Source organism: Bos indicus, chromosome 7 (genome assembly GCF_029378745.1).
Source record: "Bos indicus isolate NIAB-ARS_2022 breed Sahiwal x Tharparkar chromosome 7, NIAB-ARS_B.indTharparkar_mat_pri_1.0, whole genome shotgun sequence".
NCBI lineage: Eukaryota > Metazoa > Chordata > Mammalia > Artiodactyla > Bovidae > Bos > Bos indicus.
Window position 1 is genome coordinate 12,801,388 of NC_091766.1, and position 16,883 is coordinate 12,818,270.

At 39.7% G+C, this 16,883-nt stretch overlaps 1 protein-coding gene across 1 annotated transcript in view; it reads right to left on the reverse strand.

The window, feature by feature from the left end:
• Positions 1-7,963: 7,963 nt before the first annotated feature.
• The window catches only part of LOC109561554 (zinc finger protein 709-like), a 54,702-nt gene continuing 45,782 nt past the window's right edge, over positions 7,964-16,883 (reverse strand). The window contains exon 4 of the mRNA XM_070792748.1: positions 7,964-16,877. Coding sequence (XP_070648849.1) covers positions 16,124-16,877 — 754 coding nt within the window. The 3' untranslated portion in view covers positions 7,964-16,123. The remainder of the gene's footprint in view (positions 16,878-16,883) is intronic.

The following is a 16,883-nucleotide window of genomic DNA, read 5'->3' on the forward strand; positions in this document are numbered from 1 at the left end:
TTGGGAGCAGGAATATGAGAATGGGGCTCTCCTTCCAGTGGTCCTAGGTTGGTGTCTTAGCTGGAACCTGTGTTTAGAGTGAAGGTGTGACTGAGGTTGGGGTTACCCAGACATTAGACCTGGAGGGAGGACTAGGGGCTAGAAGGATGAGTGTACCAGTGAAGGAGGTGAGCCTAAAAGGTAGTCACTACTTGGTTGTTGTTTAGATACTAAGTCATGTCTCATCTTTTGTCCCACCAGGCTCCTTTTGTCCATGGGAATTCACAGGCAAGAATACCGCATAGAGAGCAGTTATTTCAGAGAGAAACGAAAAGACAAGAGACAGGAATAAAGGCAGCCAGGAGGTGATGAGATTCCAGAAGACTCATCAAAAGTTTTAAGTCACTTTGGGGCTGTCGGCCCTGCATCTATTGCAACAGAGACCCTTGCCCTCTGGTACTGGTGGACCAGCACCCAGTCTCAGCTGGTGCAGCAAAGGCGTTGGTTCAAATCCAACTCAAGTTCTGATTTCTTAAGCTCCATAAAGCTATCAGTGTCGTGGAGGCCTCTAACCCTCTGGGCCATGATGGGAGGCTCTCTGGAGTAAGGCCTTAAGTTGTCCATAGGCTTCTGATGCAAGGCACAGCCCTGGGTCTCACAGTTATATGCTGGTAGAGCTGTAATTCTCTCTATGGGTTTATGGAACCAAACTTGGGTCCACATGCTGTTGGGCAGCAAAGCCAGTCTAGTGACACTGGGATGTGGTGAAGGAAAGTGTAGTGTTTATTGCAGGGCATCGAGCCAGGCATCCAGATAGCTAGAACTTCATAGGCCTGAACTCTCTGGAAGATTCTGAGAGAGGTTTTTAAAGACAGGGTGAGGGAGAAGGTTGTGGGATATGTGGTCAGCTTGTGGACATTCTTCTGATTGTTTGGTGGTGAGGTAATCTGGAGTTAACATCATCAGACTTCTAGTTCCAACCAGCCTAGGGTCTGCCTGATTGTGGGCAGCATAGAGTTAACTTCTTTTTTTTTTTTTTTATTTTTTTTTTAAAAAATTTTTTTATTCAATTTTAATTAAAAAAAATTATACATGTGTTAACTTCTTTAAAAAAATTATTTGTTTATTTATTTTTCTTTTCTTTTTTGGCTGTGCTAGGTCTTCGTTGCTGCACAGGCTTTTCTTTAGTTGTGGTGAGTGGGGTCTTACTGCGGTGGCTTCTCTTGTTCTGGAGCAGGGGTTCTAGGGTGCAGGGCCCATGAATGTGGGCTCAGTAGTTGCAGTTTCCGGGCTCTAGAGCACAGGATCAGTAGTTGTGGCACATGGGCTTAGTTGCTCAGAGGCATGTGGGATCTTCCTGGATCAGGGATTGAACCGGTGTCTCCTGCATTGGTAGGTGGATTCTTCACCACTGAGCCAACCCGGAAGCCCCTAAAGTTAACTTCTTCCATTATTATTTATTATTCCATAGAATGTATTCCATATATTACTTTGTCTTGCTTGACTGTTTTTCTTTCTTTTTGCATTTTCTCTTGTCTCTGATTAAATTTACTCTACTATGAAGAAGGCTTCAGAGGCTGTTTTTCTGCAGACAAGAGGCAGGTATCTTGTTCCCAGGAGGACCAATAGCATCTTGCTCAGTTACTCATATTCTGGGTTCTCTAGAAAATAGAGGCCTCCCATAAGCTCTGATTGTATGACCCTCCACTGAGGTGCCTGTTATAGCCCTCGTTCTGGAAACAGCAGCTCAGCTTGGCTGCTCACACCTACTTGTGGTATGATGGAGCCAAACCTAGTCTGTCTGGCTTATGTCTCCCTTGGAGAAAGGACATTTCTTTCTTTGATCCTTTGAAAGATCCTGTGGTGCTGGAGGAGCCACCCTCCTCCAACACCTTGGTTCCCTGGGTAGTTGCTGGGGATGAACTGAATGCACAGCTCAGGGAAGTGCCTAGACTCAGGATGACAGTGCACCCTGGTGCCTGGTGGAGCTCAATGGAGACTTGCTGCCCTTTATCCCTGAATTGGGACAGCCTTGATGGAGAACCAAACCCAGTGGTCACCACATCTAACTAAACATCAGGCAGTCATCAGGGGTGAGTTGTACAGATCTTTCTTCATTTTTTCCCCCTAATATACTTAAGTTTCTTTCTTTTTTTTTTTGCGGCTGCACCACACAGCTTGCAGGATCTTAATTCCCTGACCAGTGATTGAACCTGGGGCCAGGGCATTGAAAGCACTGAGTCCTAACTACTGGAACACCAGGGAACTCCAGACTCAGCTTTTTAGAACACTTTCAGGTTAAGATAGAAATTGATCAGAAATTATAGAGTTCTCACATAACTCAGGATTCACTTTAAAAAAATCATGTGTGACAATTGTTGAAACAAACCTGATGCATCAAAGTCCACAGATTACTTTAGCATGGGTTTTTTGTATTGTATTGCATAATGTATGTTTAATGTCTGGGTTTCGCAAATACTTCTGTCCATTGTTTTTGCACATGTTGTGTACTTTTGGGGTTTCCCCGGTAGTTCAGCTGGTAAAGAATCCTCTTGCAATGTGGATAGGCTACCCCCTCCAGTATTCTTGGGCTTCTCTGATGGCTCAGATGGTAAAGAATCCACCTGCAATGCGGGATTCCTGGGTTCGATCCCTGGGTTGGGAAGATCCCCTGGAGGAGGGCATGGCAACCTGCTCTAGTATATTTTCTTGGAGAATCCCCATGGACAGAGGAGTCTGGTGGATGACAGTCCATGGGGTCGCAAAGAGTCGAACAAGACTAGGCACGGCACAGCAGTGTACTTTCACGTCCCTAAAAATATCTGTGCTTCACCTATTGATTCGTCTCTTTTTCTAGCCCCCAAATCCTTCAGAACCGAAGATCATTTTACTGTCTCATGCTTTTGTCTTTGCCAGATCATCATATGCTTGGAGCCATACAGTAGATAGCCTTGTTTGATTGGCTTATTTCACTTAGCAATATACTTTTAAGCTTCCTCCACGTGTTTCCATAGCTTGAAACCTCATTTATTTTTGGCTGCGCTGGGGCTTCATTGCTGTGTGTGTGAGGTTGCAGAGAGTGGGGGCTACTTTTTGCTGAAGTGCACAGGTTTCTTATTACAATGACTTCTCTTGTTTTGGAGCATGGGCTTTGGGGCATGGGGGCTTCAGTAGATGTGGGGCACAGGCTCAGTTGTTGTGGTGTGCTGGCTTAGTTGCCCCACAGCATGTGGGGGATCAAACTGGTGTCCCCTGCATTGCAAGGTAGATTCTTACCCATTGGATCACCCGGAAGCTGCCTCTTTTCTTTTTTATCACCGAGTATTTCATCATATGAATATACCACTGATGATTTGACTCTTGAAGCATATCTTGTTTAACTCATGTGAATCATGAGTAAACTTTGTGTACAAGTTTTCTGCAAACATGGGGATAAATAGCAAACTACTAACAGAGTATGATTGCTGGATCTTACTATACATAGTAAGAGTCTATTTTCTTGATGGAAATCTTCTATCTTTCATTATTGGGATACCAAGTTCCTTTCCCCTCAGCAGTAACTGAGAATTATATTCACATCTTCACCAATATTTTGTGTTCAACAGTTTTGAATTTGAGCCATTTATAACTGTGTCCTGATGCCTCATGACTGTTTTATTTTCCATTTCCTATTGACATTTGATGTTGAGTATGTTTTCATATAGCCTATATCTTTTCAATATATCTTCTTTGGGAAACTGTTTATTCAGGCATTTTGCCTATTTTAAACTAGGTTTTATTCTTCTTACTATTGAGCTTTAATAGTTCTTTGGATATGTTGGATACCATATCATTTATCACATAGGAGTTTTGCAGAGATTTTTTTCCTGCACCCTGGCTTACCTGTTCATTTTCTTAACACCATCTTCCTCAGAGCAAGGTGTTTTTTTCCTTTCTATGAAGTGAAATTCTACCTTTTTGTTTTCTTTTACAGACCTTGCATTTTGTGTTATATTTGAAAATTCATCAAAGAACCCAAAGTCACATACATTTCCTTCTTTATTATTTTCTAGGAGTTTATTGCTTTTACATTTTACATTTAGATCTAACAAATGTTTTGAATTTTTTTTGCAATGTGTAAGGCCTGTGTCTACATTTGTTGTGTGTCTGTGTGTGCTTTATGTAACTATGCATTATTTCCCGTGGTATCTGTTTAAAGGATTTCCTTTTCATTTGAATCGCTTTTCCATCTTCATCCAAGTTAACAGTTGAGTGCATTTGAGTACTTGGGTCCAAGTTCAGTTGGGTCTGTAGGAAAGCAATTGATGAACCATTGATCTCAGCCTCTTATTAATTTCAGAAGCTATCTTTGTCATTGTATATGGATCCTTTCAGATGTTTTACAGGGATAATCACGTTATAGATTTGGCCACAGGACTCATGAGGGTGTTCCTTCTCAAAAAGTGAAAGTTACCTCTGTTAGTAGTTTGTAATCATCAATGGATGTTGGATTTCATCAAATCCTTTTTCATTTTCAATTCCCTCTCTGTTCCTTTCTGATATTCATACTTTTTGTTTCCCCTTTCTTAGTTATCTTGACTAGATCTTTATTAGCGTTGCTAATCTTGTCAAATAACTGAGAGTTAAAATTTTATTCTCCATCAATATCCCACAATTACGTTACATTTTTCCCCTAATTTTTATTATTTTTAAAATTCTGCATCTTGGTGTTTTCCCAGTATATTTGTTTCCTGGCATAAATTTCCCTCTAGGCAATGCTTTTGCTGCATCCCACATCTTTTGAAATGTGTTTTCACTTCATTTAGCTGAAAATATATTTCCTTTTTCTTGAGACTTCTTTGATCTTATGTATTTTTTAAAAATTTGTTGAATCTCCACATATTGATGTTTTCCAGCTCTCTTGCTGTTATTGACATCTATTTCATTTTTATTGTTGTTATTATTTATATCTAGATAAATGTCTTTGAGGGGCTTCCTTGGTGGCTCAGCTGGTAAGGAATCCACCTGCAATGTGGAAGACCTGGGTTCAATCCCTGGGTTGGGAAGATCCCCTGGTGAAGGGAAAGGCTACCCACTCCAGTATTCTGGCCTGAAGAATTCCATGGACTCTATAGTCTATGGGGTCGCAAAGAGTCAGGCATGACTGAGCAACTTTCACTTTCACATGCCTTTGAAGAGCATAGTTTATATGATTTTTTTTTTTTTTTTTCAGATTTGTTAAGGCATGTTTTATATCTCAGAGTGTGTGTTCTGTCTTGGTGAATGTTCCGGGTAAACTTGAGAATGTGTATTCTGTCCTTGTTGCATAAAGCATTCCATAAATTACAATTAAATCAAGTTGTTCTATAGTGCTTATTCAGTTCAACTCTGTCCTTCCTGATTTTCTGCCTAATGAAATTTATAGCTTTTGACAAGAGGGTGAGGATGTATGACTGTAATGATGGTTTCATGTATTTCTCCTTGCACTCTTTCAGGCCTTGCTTTATTTTGCCCCTTTGTTGTTCTGAGTGTACACATGAAGGATTCATTTGCCTTCTTGAAGAATGGAGCTGACTGTCATTATGTAAAGCTGCTTTTTATCTCAGGCTTCCTAGGTCTGCAATATGCATAGTCTGAAATTGATATGCCAGTACCACCTTTCTTTTGATTAGTTTTGGCATGGTACATCTTTCTGTATCCCTTTACCTTTCATCTACCTGTGTGTCCATATTTAAAATGAGTTTTTTGTATACAACATAAAATTAGAATTTTTAACATCTATTACTCTATTTGTCTTTCATTTGCTTTGAGACTATTGGTGCTTCAAGTGGTGATTAATACAGTTGGGTTAATATCTACCATACCTTCTACTGTTTCTGTTTGTTGCCCTGGCTCTTTTGTTCAGTTTCCTTCCCCCTTTTTTCTACCTTCTCTGACTTTAATTGGGCATTTTACCTGATTCTTCATTTTATCCTCTTTTATCTATCAATTACACATTAAGAAAAAAACACCAAAAAACGTTTTTAGTGGTTGCCCTTGAGTTTTTGGTGTACAGTTAGAACTAACCCACATCCTCTGTCAAGTAACACTTGACTTCTGCTGTGGTTGTACAGGCACCTCATACCAGACTAGTCTCAATTCCCCCGTCTCTTATTTCACTCCACAAGGTTTTCATTAGCAATGTCATTGTTGTTATTTTTTTTACATAAATTAGTTTTTACATTTGTTATATATAATATAAAAATTGTCTTCTTCTTCTAATCCACTTTCATCATTTGTATTCTTTTTATGAATTTTGAACATTTCTTTCAAAGCAGGTTGACTAACATCAACTTCAATGTAATGACCAACACCCTCAATTTTTGTCTTAGAAAGTTCTTCTTTATTTTTTAAGGATGATATTGCTTGATATAGAATCCTATACAGTTTAAAAGCTTTATTTATTTATTTTTGGCTCCCCTGGGTCTTTGTTGCTGCATGTGAGCTTTCTCTGGTTGAGTCCTGTGGGGATTACTGTGTAGCTGTGGTGCGTGGGCTTCTCATTGAAGTGGCTTCTCTTGTTGCAAAGCATGAGCTCTAGGGTGCAAGGGCTTAGTTGCCCTGAGGCATGTGGGATCTTCCCAGACCAGGGATCAAAGCTGTGTCCCCTGAATGGCAGGCAGATTCTTAACCATGGACCACCAGGGATGTTTCCCATCCCACCTACTCTAGATTCTTAAAATATATTCTTTTGCCTTTGATTTTTCTTGCTCTGAATATGATATACTTTGGTCTCCATTTCAGGTGTTTTCATATTTAAAATTCACTGAGCTTCATGTGTCTACCATTGTTGTCTGTCATTAATTTTTAGAAAATCTCAGTGATTGTTAGTTATACCTTCTGTTTCTTTCTTTTCCTTCACTTACTATCATTATGTGTATTTTAAATCTTGTATTAAAGAAGGTTATTCTGTTTATGGATATTGTTCTTTCATTTTGCTTGTGTAATGAAAAACAACTTTTTTTTTTTTTTTTCCCAGCACAGGCCTTAAAAACAATATTTGTGCCATATTTGAGAACCCTCTTTATTTTCTCTTTCCCAGTTTTGGAGACAACAGTTACCCTTTGAAGTCACCAGTCTCATTGATCTAGGAAGATTTTACTTCAAATTTTTTCACTTCTTTCTCATGAGATTGGGAATCACAGCTTCTAATGCCATAAACTCCAGATGAAGTTGGCCAGGCAGCAGCTAGGGCGTCTACTCAAGAAATACTAGGTCCTGCAATTGCAGAATGGAGACTTTATGTTGTTTTGTAGGCATCCGCTGATGAAACCTTTAAATGGACAAATTCACCATCAGTGCATATGGACTTTAGTGAACACACTTGCTATCTGTAGCTCTTGTTATCCTTTCCTCAAGGGGACAGGGCTTGACCAGAAAGAGCTATTCTGGCTATTATCTCAGTGTGGGCTCTATAGTTTGGCTGGAAGAAGCTCTGAGACACACAATAGAGGGCTTTTGTGGTCTCGGTTTTATTCCTTTTTCTTCAGATCTGAGCTCTAAGTTTAGAATAACTTCCCAGCTGCATGAAATTATGGAGAGAGAGGAAAGGGAAGAGCACAGTCTAAGATCTTTATTAGACAACTTAAAAGCAGGGCTTCCCCACAAGAAGATTTACATTTAGTTGGGAACATTAGATTACTTCTGAAGGCCTGGAGGACTTTGGGACTGTGTGGCCAGGTGGGCTTTGGTAAAATTTGATTTCTACAGGCCTCCTGGGTGCCCATATTTGGTGATAGGAATAGGAAGAAAAGCTTCCAGTTCTCCTCAGAAGACTCATTCATTAAAAATTCATGCAGACTTTACCTCTATCTCAGAATGTGCTGCTGCTGCTGCTGCCACTAAGTTGCTTCAGTGGTGTCCAACTCTGTGCGACCTGTGCGACCCCACAGACGGCAGCCCACCAGGCTCCCCCATCCCCAGGATTCTCCAGGTAAGAATACTGGAGTGGGTTGCCAGTTCCTTCTCCAATGCATGAAAGTGAAAAGTGAAAGTGAAGTCGCTCAGTCGTGTCCGACTCTGTGCAACCCCATAGATGGCCTCCTACCAGGCTGCTCTGTCCCTGGGATTCTCCAGGCAAGAACACTGGAGTAGGTTGCCATTTCCTTCTCCAATGCAAGAAAGTAAAAAGTGAAAGTGAAGTCGCTCAGTCGTGTCCGACTCTTAGCGACCCCATGGACTGCAGCCTACAAGGCTCCTCCGTCAATGGGATTTTCCAGGCAAGAGTACTGCTCCACTAATCTATAGCTATACTTGTTACAGTTTTCAGGCATTCAGAGGAATGCATTCCTGGTCTGAAGGGCCATAAAGCATCCAGACCCATGATAAGACAATCAGTAATTGCCATACAGATTATCAAGGAAAAATACACCAGCTAGATCATTAAGTTTTAAATATACATCTGGTCCTTAAACAATAGCCTGAGGTCATGAGAAAGAGTTGCAGGCTGCCAAATGAATGCCTAAAAAAAAAACCCCAAAAGCAAACCCAAGGACTGGGGAATCAAAAAGTCATAAAAATGACAAACTGGACATTTTAGCTTTTTTAACTGATTGGTCAAAAATTACATATAGCAGGTGCCCCAAGCCAACCAAAAATGAACAGACCAATACTGGTAAATATATAAACTGTTGCTATTCTTGCCTTTGGGGGCTCATGCACCCCTCTCAGTTTCTATGCTGAGAGGTTTGTATCTCTACCCTCTAAAATAAACTTTGCCTGTGTGAGTGTTTGCCAGTTTATGAAGTTCAGTTTTCAACTATGCGAACTAAGTCTCAGTTTCCCCTTTTAGTATGAAATGTACCATGGAGGAGAATAGTTTATATCAATATCATTTGAATAGCAGAGGCAAAATTGAATTTGGAAATGAGGGGCGCGATCTGGAAATTTAATAATTCATTGCCAGCCCTACAAATAGACACTCTGTTGAGCTAGTCTTTGAGTTGAGATTCAGCATCCGAAACATTTAAAAAACTCAGAGGAAAACAGGTGCCTCCTGGACAAAAAGGAGGTGCTGGGTCAGGTCAGACAACAGCTAATCCCATGCCCAGACCCTGGAGCGAAGTCCCCGTAGTCATCCTAAAACCGCGCACAATGTCACCACACAATCGGAGGGAGAAGAAGGGCTGCGGAAGTTGTGTCGCCGGGCCAACCTTCCTGCTGAGACGCTGAGGGTACTGAGGACCCAGAAGAATCCAGACTCTGTGTATCCCCAGATCTGTTACTGATCGCGAGGTGCTGAGTCAAAAAATGACCAGTTTCAGCCAGTGCCAACCAGTCCCTCTGCAAAGTCCTTAGCCCGGGGGTGGGGAGGAACCACACTAACCATTCCAAAATTTCCTAGGTCTGAGTCCATTCCAGCAACTCCAACGAGCAGTGCAGATTAAAGGGCGACAGAAGGTACATGAGAGAGACCAGGCGAGTGAATGGGTCAGGACACAGTAGTCTCTGCACAGAGAAAGGCAGAAGTCCCCACCCAGGAGGCATCACCCCACCCACCTGAGTCAGTGGCCTCTTGATTGGACAGATTGTAATGCCCTGCCCACCTCATGCCTGAATGAGGACCAATGAAGGTATTGTTAAGACCGCGGGACTGTTTGAGACATCATGGACTTCAGCAGCTCTGACTTCTCTATCCTCAGTTCTCTCTCAGAGTTTCCTTAATGTCCATTGAGTTAGTGAAGCTATCTAACCATCTCATCCTCCGCCAGCCCCTTCTCCATTTTTGCCTCAGTGATTCCCAGATTCAGGGTCTTTTCCAAGGTGGGATGTGACCTATTCAAGCATGGTTTTGGTTTCAAATAGAACTTTTTTCTACCCTGGGATTGCCTCTGATGTCCTCCACATCTTCTGCATTGGAATTCTTGTTTCACTTCAAGATGGTGCAAGTAGAGATATGAGGCTGACCAGGGCCAGACCTGCCAGTAAGATGGTCTGATATCCTCCAGGGGGTCAAGGGTTTGGTGCAAGGCTCTGTGGCCACACATAGAGCCATGCTTCTTGTTAAGAAATGCAGACACTTAAATGAGAATTAACCATCTCTAATTAAAGGGCTGGCTCCATTTTCATCTTTGATCCTTGACATAGCTACAGCTTCCAACCTTATCTGCCCTATCACCAGTCTTTTGGTACCTAAGTGAAAGAATCCCAGAGCACTTTGCTCTGGTAGGAGGTCTGAATCAATGGGCCTAGCTGGGTGTGAGGGCTTCCCAGGTGGCTCAGTGGTAACGAATCCTACTGTGAAGGAGACCCAGGTTCAATATCTCAGTCGGGAAAATTCCCTGGAGAAGGAAATGGCAACCCACTCCACTGTGCTTGTCTGGGAAATCCCACAGAGGAGCAGGTGGAGCCAGGTGAGCTACACAGTCCATGGGGTCACAAAGAGTTGGACAGGACTTTGTGACTAAAACAAGTTGCCTGCGAAGACAAATATCAGCCAAACTACAGGCTGTGAGGTGTGTTCATTAACTTCTTAGGTGTACATTTTACACTGGAAGGAAATGTAGTTAATCTACTAATTTATAATTATTATTGAAGCATAATTGATCTACAGTGCTGTGCTAGCCTCAGTGTACAGCAAGTTTATCAACCACACATATACACTCTTTACTTAAATTCTGTTCCCATATAGGCCATTATAGAATACAGAGTAGAGTTCTCAGGTACACAAGAGGTCCCCATCAGATATGTGTTCTAACTATAGTAGTGTGTACATTTCATCCCAATCTCCTAACTTCTCTCTCCCTCCTTACCATCTGGTAACCATATGTTTGCTTTCTGTAGAAAAGACTATCTCTTTCCTGCAAACAAGTTCATTTGTCCCCCTTTCTAGACTCCACATATACTTGATGACATATGACATCCATCCTTTTGTCTGACCCATTCCATTCAACAATCTCGTAGTCCATCCATGGGACTTCAAATGGCAGAAAATTATTTTGTTCTTTTTTATGGCAAACATTCCATTGTATATATGTAGTGTATCTTCTTTATCCATTCTTCTTTTGATGGACACTTGGGTCGTTTCAATGTCCTTTTGTATTTATGGACTTCCCTGTTGGTCCACGGTTAAGAATCCACTTTTCAATGCCGGGGACGGGAGTTTGATTCTTGGTCGGGGATTTATGATCCTACAGGCTCATGATGGACCTATGCCTTCACACCACAACTGGACATTTAGTCTATGGGGTGCAACGAAAGGCCAGACACAGCCAAATAAAATAAATATTACAATAAAAGAATTTAAAAAATTGTAAATGATTTAAAATTATTTTTTTATATGACTGAGTCAGGTCTTAGTTGTGGTACAGAGGATCTCTGATCTTTCTTAAGGTATGCTGGATGTTTTAGTTGTGGAATGAGAACTTTTAATGAGAGAGTCAAATCCTAGGCAGGTTGATAAGAAGTCTGGGGGGTCCTCAAGGAGAGGGGTCTGGAATTCTCAAGGAGGAGGAAAGGACAAACTTTTTTCCCCCCTCTACATTCCTTAGGATTATATAATAATAATGTATCCTGCTAGAGGACAGTTTCTGGAAAAAACCTGGCTAATCCTATAAATTATGGGAGTGGGTCTAGTAAGGTCTTTACAACCTCCAGACATTCTTTTGATTCACTGTAATAAGTAATTAAAAAGTATATAACTCCATTGCTAACACTAGCAAGGGGGCACTGTTTCTACCCCCTTCTGATGTCTATGTCAGAAGCTTTCTCTATCTCTTTTATACTTTTACTCTATTACACAAAAGCTCTGAGTCTTTCGGGGTTCAGCAAAGGCCTTTCATTAGTTGTGGTGTGCCAGATGAAGTTCTTGGAACAAGGATGGAACCTAGGTCCCCTGCACCGGAACTATGGAATCTTTGACAATGGACCATCAGAGAAGTCCCAACATGAGATAATTTGATGAAAAGTAATCAATGCCTCATGTTCCAGAAATCTTGAAAGAGTTGTTTTAAAGTTTATAATTATGTTGTGTTTACTAAGCATCTTTCTTCAAGTATATCCTTAAATGGTGGTTTTCCATGAATTTTAGAAATGAATACTAATACGTTAATTCTGTAAATTATCTTTCAACACAAGTACGTAATGTTTAAAGGTAGAGATTTTTCCTTTAATCAGATAATTGAGTTTTTTCTCTTCCCATTTGAAGCCTGTTGAATCCATGGGTGAATTTCAGTGTTACTTCTAGAATGCAACTAGAGTTAAATGTTTATAATGGTCTGTTCATTCACAGGTGATGGGACATTGAAAAAAAATGAGTTTGATATTTTATTTAAATGTTGATTTCTGTTTATGTGGCTGCGGCACTTGAGATCTTTGTTGCAGCATGTAAACTCTCAGTTTCAACATGTGGGAGCTAGTTCCCTGACCAAGGATGGAATAAGGGCCCTCTGCACGGGGAGCACAGAGTCTTAGCCACAGGACCACCAGGGAAGTCCAGGCAGTTTGGTAGTATGATTTGTCTTTCCTTCTGACTGGTATTTGTTGATAGACTATGAGACTTGTGATAATACAAAAATAAATTTATAGTTGGAGATATCTTGCCTGTGAGTAATATTAGACATAGATTTTCTAGAGTCTATTCCCTTTCTGGTTCCATTTTACATTCACCTGTGTGATTTAAGAACAAATTCAAAGACATACATTCCTCAGATATTGGAGCACCAACACCATACTGAGACCTCTCTATCATCTGTAACACAGTCTGAATCCTAATTTTTTTAATTTATTTTTTATTGGAGGAAAACTGCATCGCAAAGTGTGTGGGTTTCTTCCATACATCAACATGAATCAGTAATAGGTTTACATACGTCCCTTTGCTCTTGAACCTCCTCCCACCTCCTACCCCATCACACACTTGGGCAATGATTTAATAATTAATCATAATATATTATTTTTTTTTGCATTGCCATGCAGCATGCAGATATTCCCCAACCAGGGAGAGAACTGTGCCCTCTGATTTGGAAGTGTGCATTCTTAAACACTGGACCACCAGGGATATCCCAGTCTAAATTCATTTCAATCTTTGATCTTTCCCAGCATTGAGCCTTTCCAATCCCCACTGATTTGGTACTTAAGGTAAAGAATCTGAAAACACTTTGTCCTGGTTAGAAGTTTGAACCCTGTAGCCCAGATGGGATGCAAGGGTTCTTCTCAAACACAATGTGAGATAATTCATTAAACACTCTTATGTACATTTCATACTGGAAGGAAATTTTTGGTCAGGTTTTGCTTCAAACCCTAGTGAACTCTGACATGCAAATAACTAGAGTGTCCCTAAGGAAATTGATTCCTGTTTTTTTCTGGTAGAAGTAACACAGTAAATCTTTCCACAAATTGGGATTCACCTGGAAACTGTTCTCCCTCCCTTTCTGATATCAGAAAGACAGACAGCTGATATCAGTTATATGTAGAATCTAAAATATGTCACAAATGAATTTGTCTAAAAAACAGAAACAAACTCATAGACATCAAGAATAGACTTCTTGTTGCCATAGGGGAGAGATGATGGCAGGAGGGATGAACTGGAAGTTTCAAACTGGCCTAATTAAACTATTATACATAGAACAGATCAACATCAAGGTCCTACAGTATACTATAGGGTCTATATCTTGTGAAAAACTCTAATAGAATAAAATATAAAAAAACAATGTCATATACAATGGAATCACTTTGCTATATAGCGTAAGTTAATACAACATGGTAAATCATCTATACTTCAATAAAACTAATTTTTTGAAAACTGTTAAGTCTTTCAGAAAAGGTTCACTGGCAGAATGGTCCTATCTTTCTCTCGAGCCATCTTTTATTGTCTCACAATTTACATAAATTTATAGGCCTTGATTCAGAGAAGGCGATGGCATCCCACTCCAGTACTCTTGCCTGGAAAATCCCATGGACAAAGAAGCCTGGTAGGCTGCAGTCCATGGGGTCGCGAAGAGTCAGACATGACTGAGTGACTTCACTTTCACTTTTCACTTTCATGCATTGGAGAAGGAAATGGCAACCCACTCCAGTGTTCTTGCCTGGAGAATCCCAGGGACAGGGGAGCCTGGTGGGCTGCCGTCTATGGGGTTGCACAGTCGGACACGACTGAAGCGACTTAGCAGCAGCAGCATAGGCCTTGATTGTCATAAGAGAGATTAAAAAATATTACCTAGGATACAGAAGAACTGAATTTATGTATTTTATAACCCTGACCCAGTGATTTAAAAAAATGAAATCATAAAAATAACCAGTAGTTCCCTTGCCTTACTAATACAATTGAATGAAGCTTCTTACTAATTAAGTTTAACTGCATGAGAAAATTTTTGCTTTGAAGAAAATGATTCCAGTCGTCAATGATAAAATAAGTATCTGAAAGCATTAAATAAAGAAAAACACCTTGCTTCCTTGCATAGCAATCCAATCCTCTAACACAAGTGCAACTCCTAGAAGAAGGCCTTTGAGTGTCCTCTTACTGTTACATACCACAGTCTTATGGGCTTGTAACATTCATTTCTTCTTAATTTTTATTGAAGTATAGTTGATTTGCAATATTATGTCAATTTCTGCTAAGCAAAGTGATCTTATATATATACAAATATACCTCATTATATATATTTCTACTTTATTACAGGATGTTGAGTACAGTTTTCTCTGTTATACATTAGGATCTTGTTTATCTGTATTCATTCTTAATAGAATTTATTTCATCACAGTAATTGACTACAGGAGAGTTGTGATCTTAAGGGTCACTGGCACAAAGGTATTGAAACATCCCATGATTTAACTTTTACAGTTAGAAATTAAAAATTACTTTTGATACAAAACTGTAACTAAACCTAAGAAAATGGCCTGAGGATGAAGTAGCTGACCTTCTATGCACCGGATAAAACTAACTGTTATTATATAATGATTAACTGGAAAAAACTGCAAGGTTTTAAAGAATACTCATAAGTAAAATGGGAACTTTTTCTTTCCAGAAATGAAAAACTAGTTTCTTAGCTAAGAAAAGCTTCCAAAAGACTCAGTAAAATATTTGAAACTACAAAAACTGTTTGGAAAAAAAAAAAAAAACTTTAATCATATACAATAAACATATTGGGGGATTATACTGAGGTACAAATAACAAAAAATACCCAAAGGCTTCCTGACAGAAGGAAGGTGTTTATTCTTATGGGGAAACAAAGTCTTTTCCACATTGTTCATATTTTATAGGATTCCTGTCCAATGTGAATGTTTTCATACACCAGCACATAAGAGAAAGTGAAGGTTTTCCTGAATATTTTTCAATCATTGGATGTTTCTACAGTATGGGTTCTTAGATGTTTACTTACACATTCCTTATTTATAAGGACCATCTCCAGCATGTGTTATTTTGTGTTTCTGGAGGCTTTCCCATATTCCATACACTCATAGTGTTTTTCTCCACTGTGGATTTTTTAATGCCTTCAAAGAGAGCTGGGCCAAAAGAATACTTTAGAGCATGTTTTACATACATATGTTGTCTCTCCTGTGTGACGTCTTTTGTGTTTCTCTAAGGAACTCAAATAATGGAAGGCTTTACCACACTGCTTACATTCATAGGGCTTCTCTGCCCTGTGAATTCTTTCACATTTTTTAATACTTTCAGGACCTTTAAAGGCTTTTCCACATTGTTTACATTGATATGGTTTCTCTACATTGTGACTCCATTTATGCTTTTGAAGATCACAGGAAAAAATGAATCCTTTCTCACATTTCTGACATTTGAAAGGTAAATCACCAGTGTGTGTTACCATGTGTCTTTGAAAAGTTACTTTCCACATGAAGGCGTTCCCACATTCTTTACATTCATAAGGTTTCTCTCCAGTGTGAGTTCTTTTGTGTTCTTGGAAAGAGTTTCAATATGGAAAAACTTTTCCACATTGTAAACATTCATAGGGTTTCTCTCCAGTGTGACTCGTTTCATGTATTTTAAGAGAATTGAAATTAATGAATGCTCTCTCACACTCCTTACATTTATAAGGGCCATCTCCAGTGTGTGTTATCATGTGTTTCTGGAGGCTTTCCTTAAATCTGAAGACTTTCCCACATTGTATGCACTCATATGGTTTTTTCCACTGTGGATTGCTTCATGTATTTGAAGAGCACTGGCACAAGTCAATACTTAAGAACGTATTTTACATACATATTGTGTCTCTCCTGTGTTAACTCTTTTGTGTGCCTTTAAGGAACTCAAATTATTGAAGGTTTCCCCACACTGGTTACATTCATAGGGTTTCCCTCCCCTATGAATTCTTTCATGTACTGGAACACTCTCAGGACTTTTAAAGGCTTTTCCACAGTGCTTACTTTGATTGGGTTTCTCTCTATTGTGTTTCCTTTCATGACTTCTAAGCCAACTGGGAGTAAGGAATGCTTTCTCACACTTCTGACATTTATAAGGTAAATCTCCAGTGTGTGTTAACATGTGATTCCGGTAAGTTATTCTCCACAAGAAGGCTTTCCCACATTTCTTACATTCATAGGGTTTCTTCCCTGTATGAGTTCTTTTGTGTTGTTGCAAAGAGTTTTGATATAAGAAAACTTTTCCACATTGTAAACATTCATAGCATTTCTCTCCAGTGTGACTCCTTTCATGTGATATGAGAGCACTGGGAGAAAAGAATGCCTTCCCACATTCTTTGTATTTACATACCTTCTCAGCGTACTTTCGATGTTCTCTTGATTTGTCTTCAATGTGACATTTCATGTATCTAGTAAGGGATGAACCACTCATGATGGTATTTTCATATGCACTGCATTCCCATGGTTTTAAATCAGGAGTTTCCCCCCTCATTTTGAGAGTTTTAATAAGATTGAAGTTTACTCCAAAGGAACTAATGTCTTTACTTTCAGAGAGTTTCTCTATCATTGGCCTTCTGTAA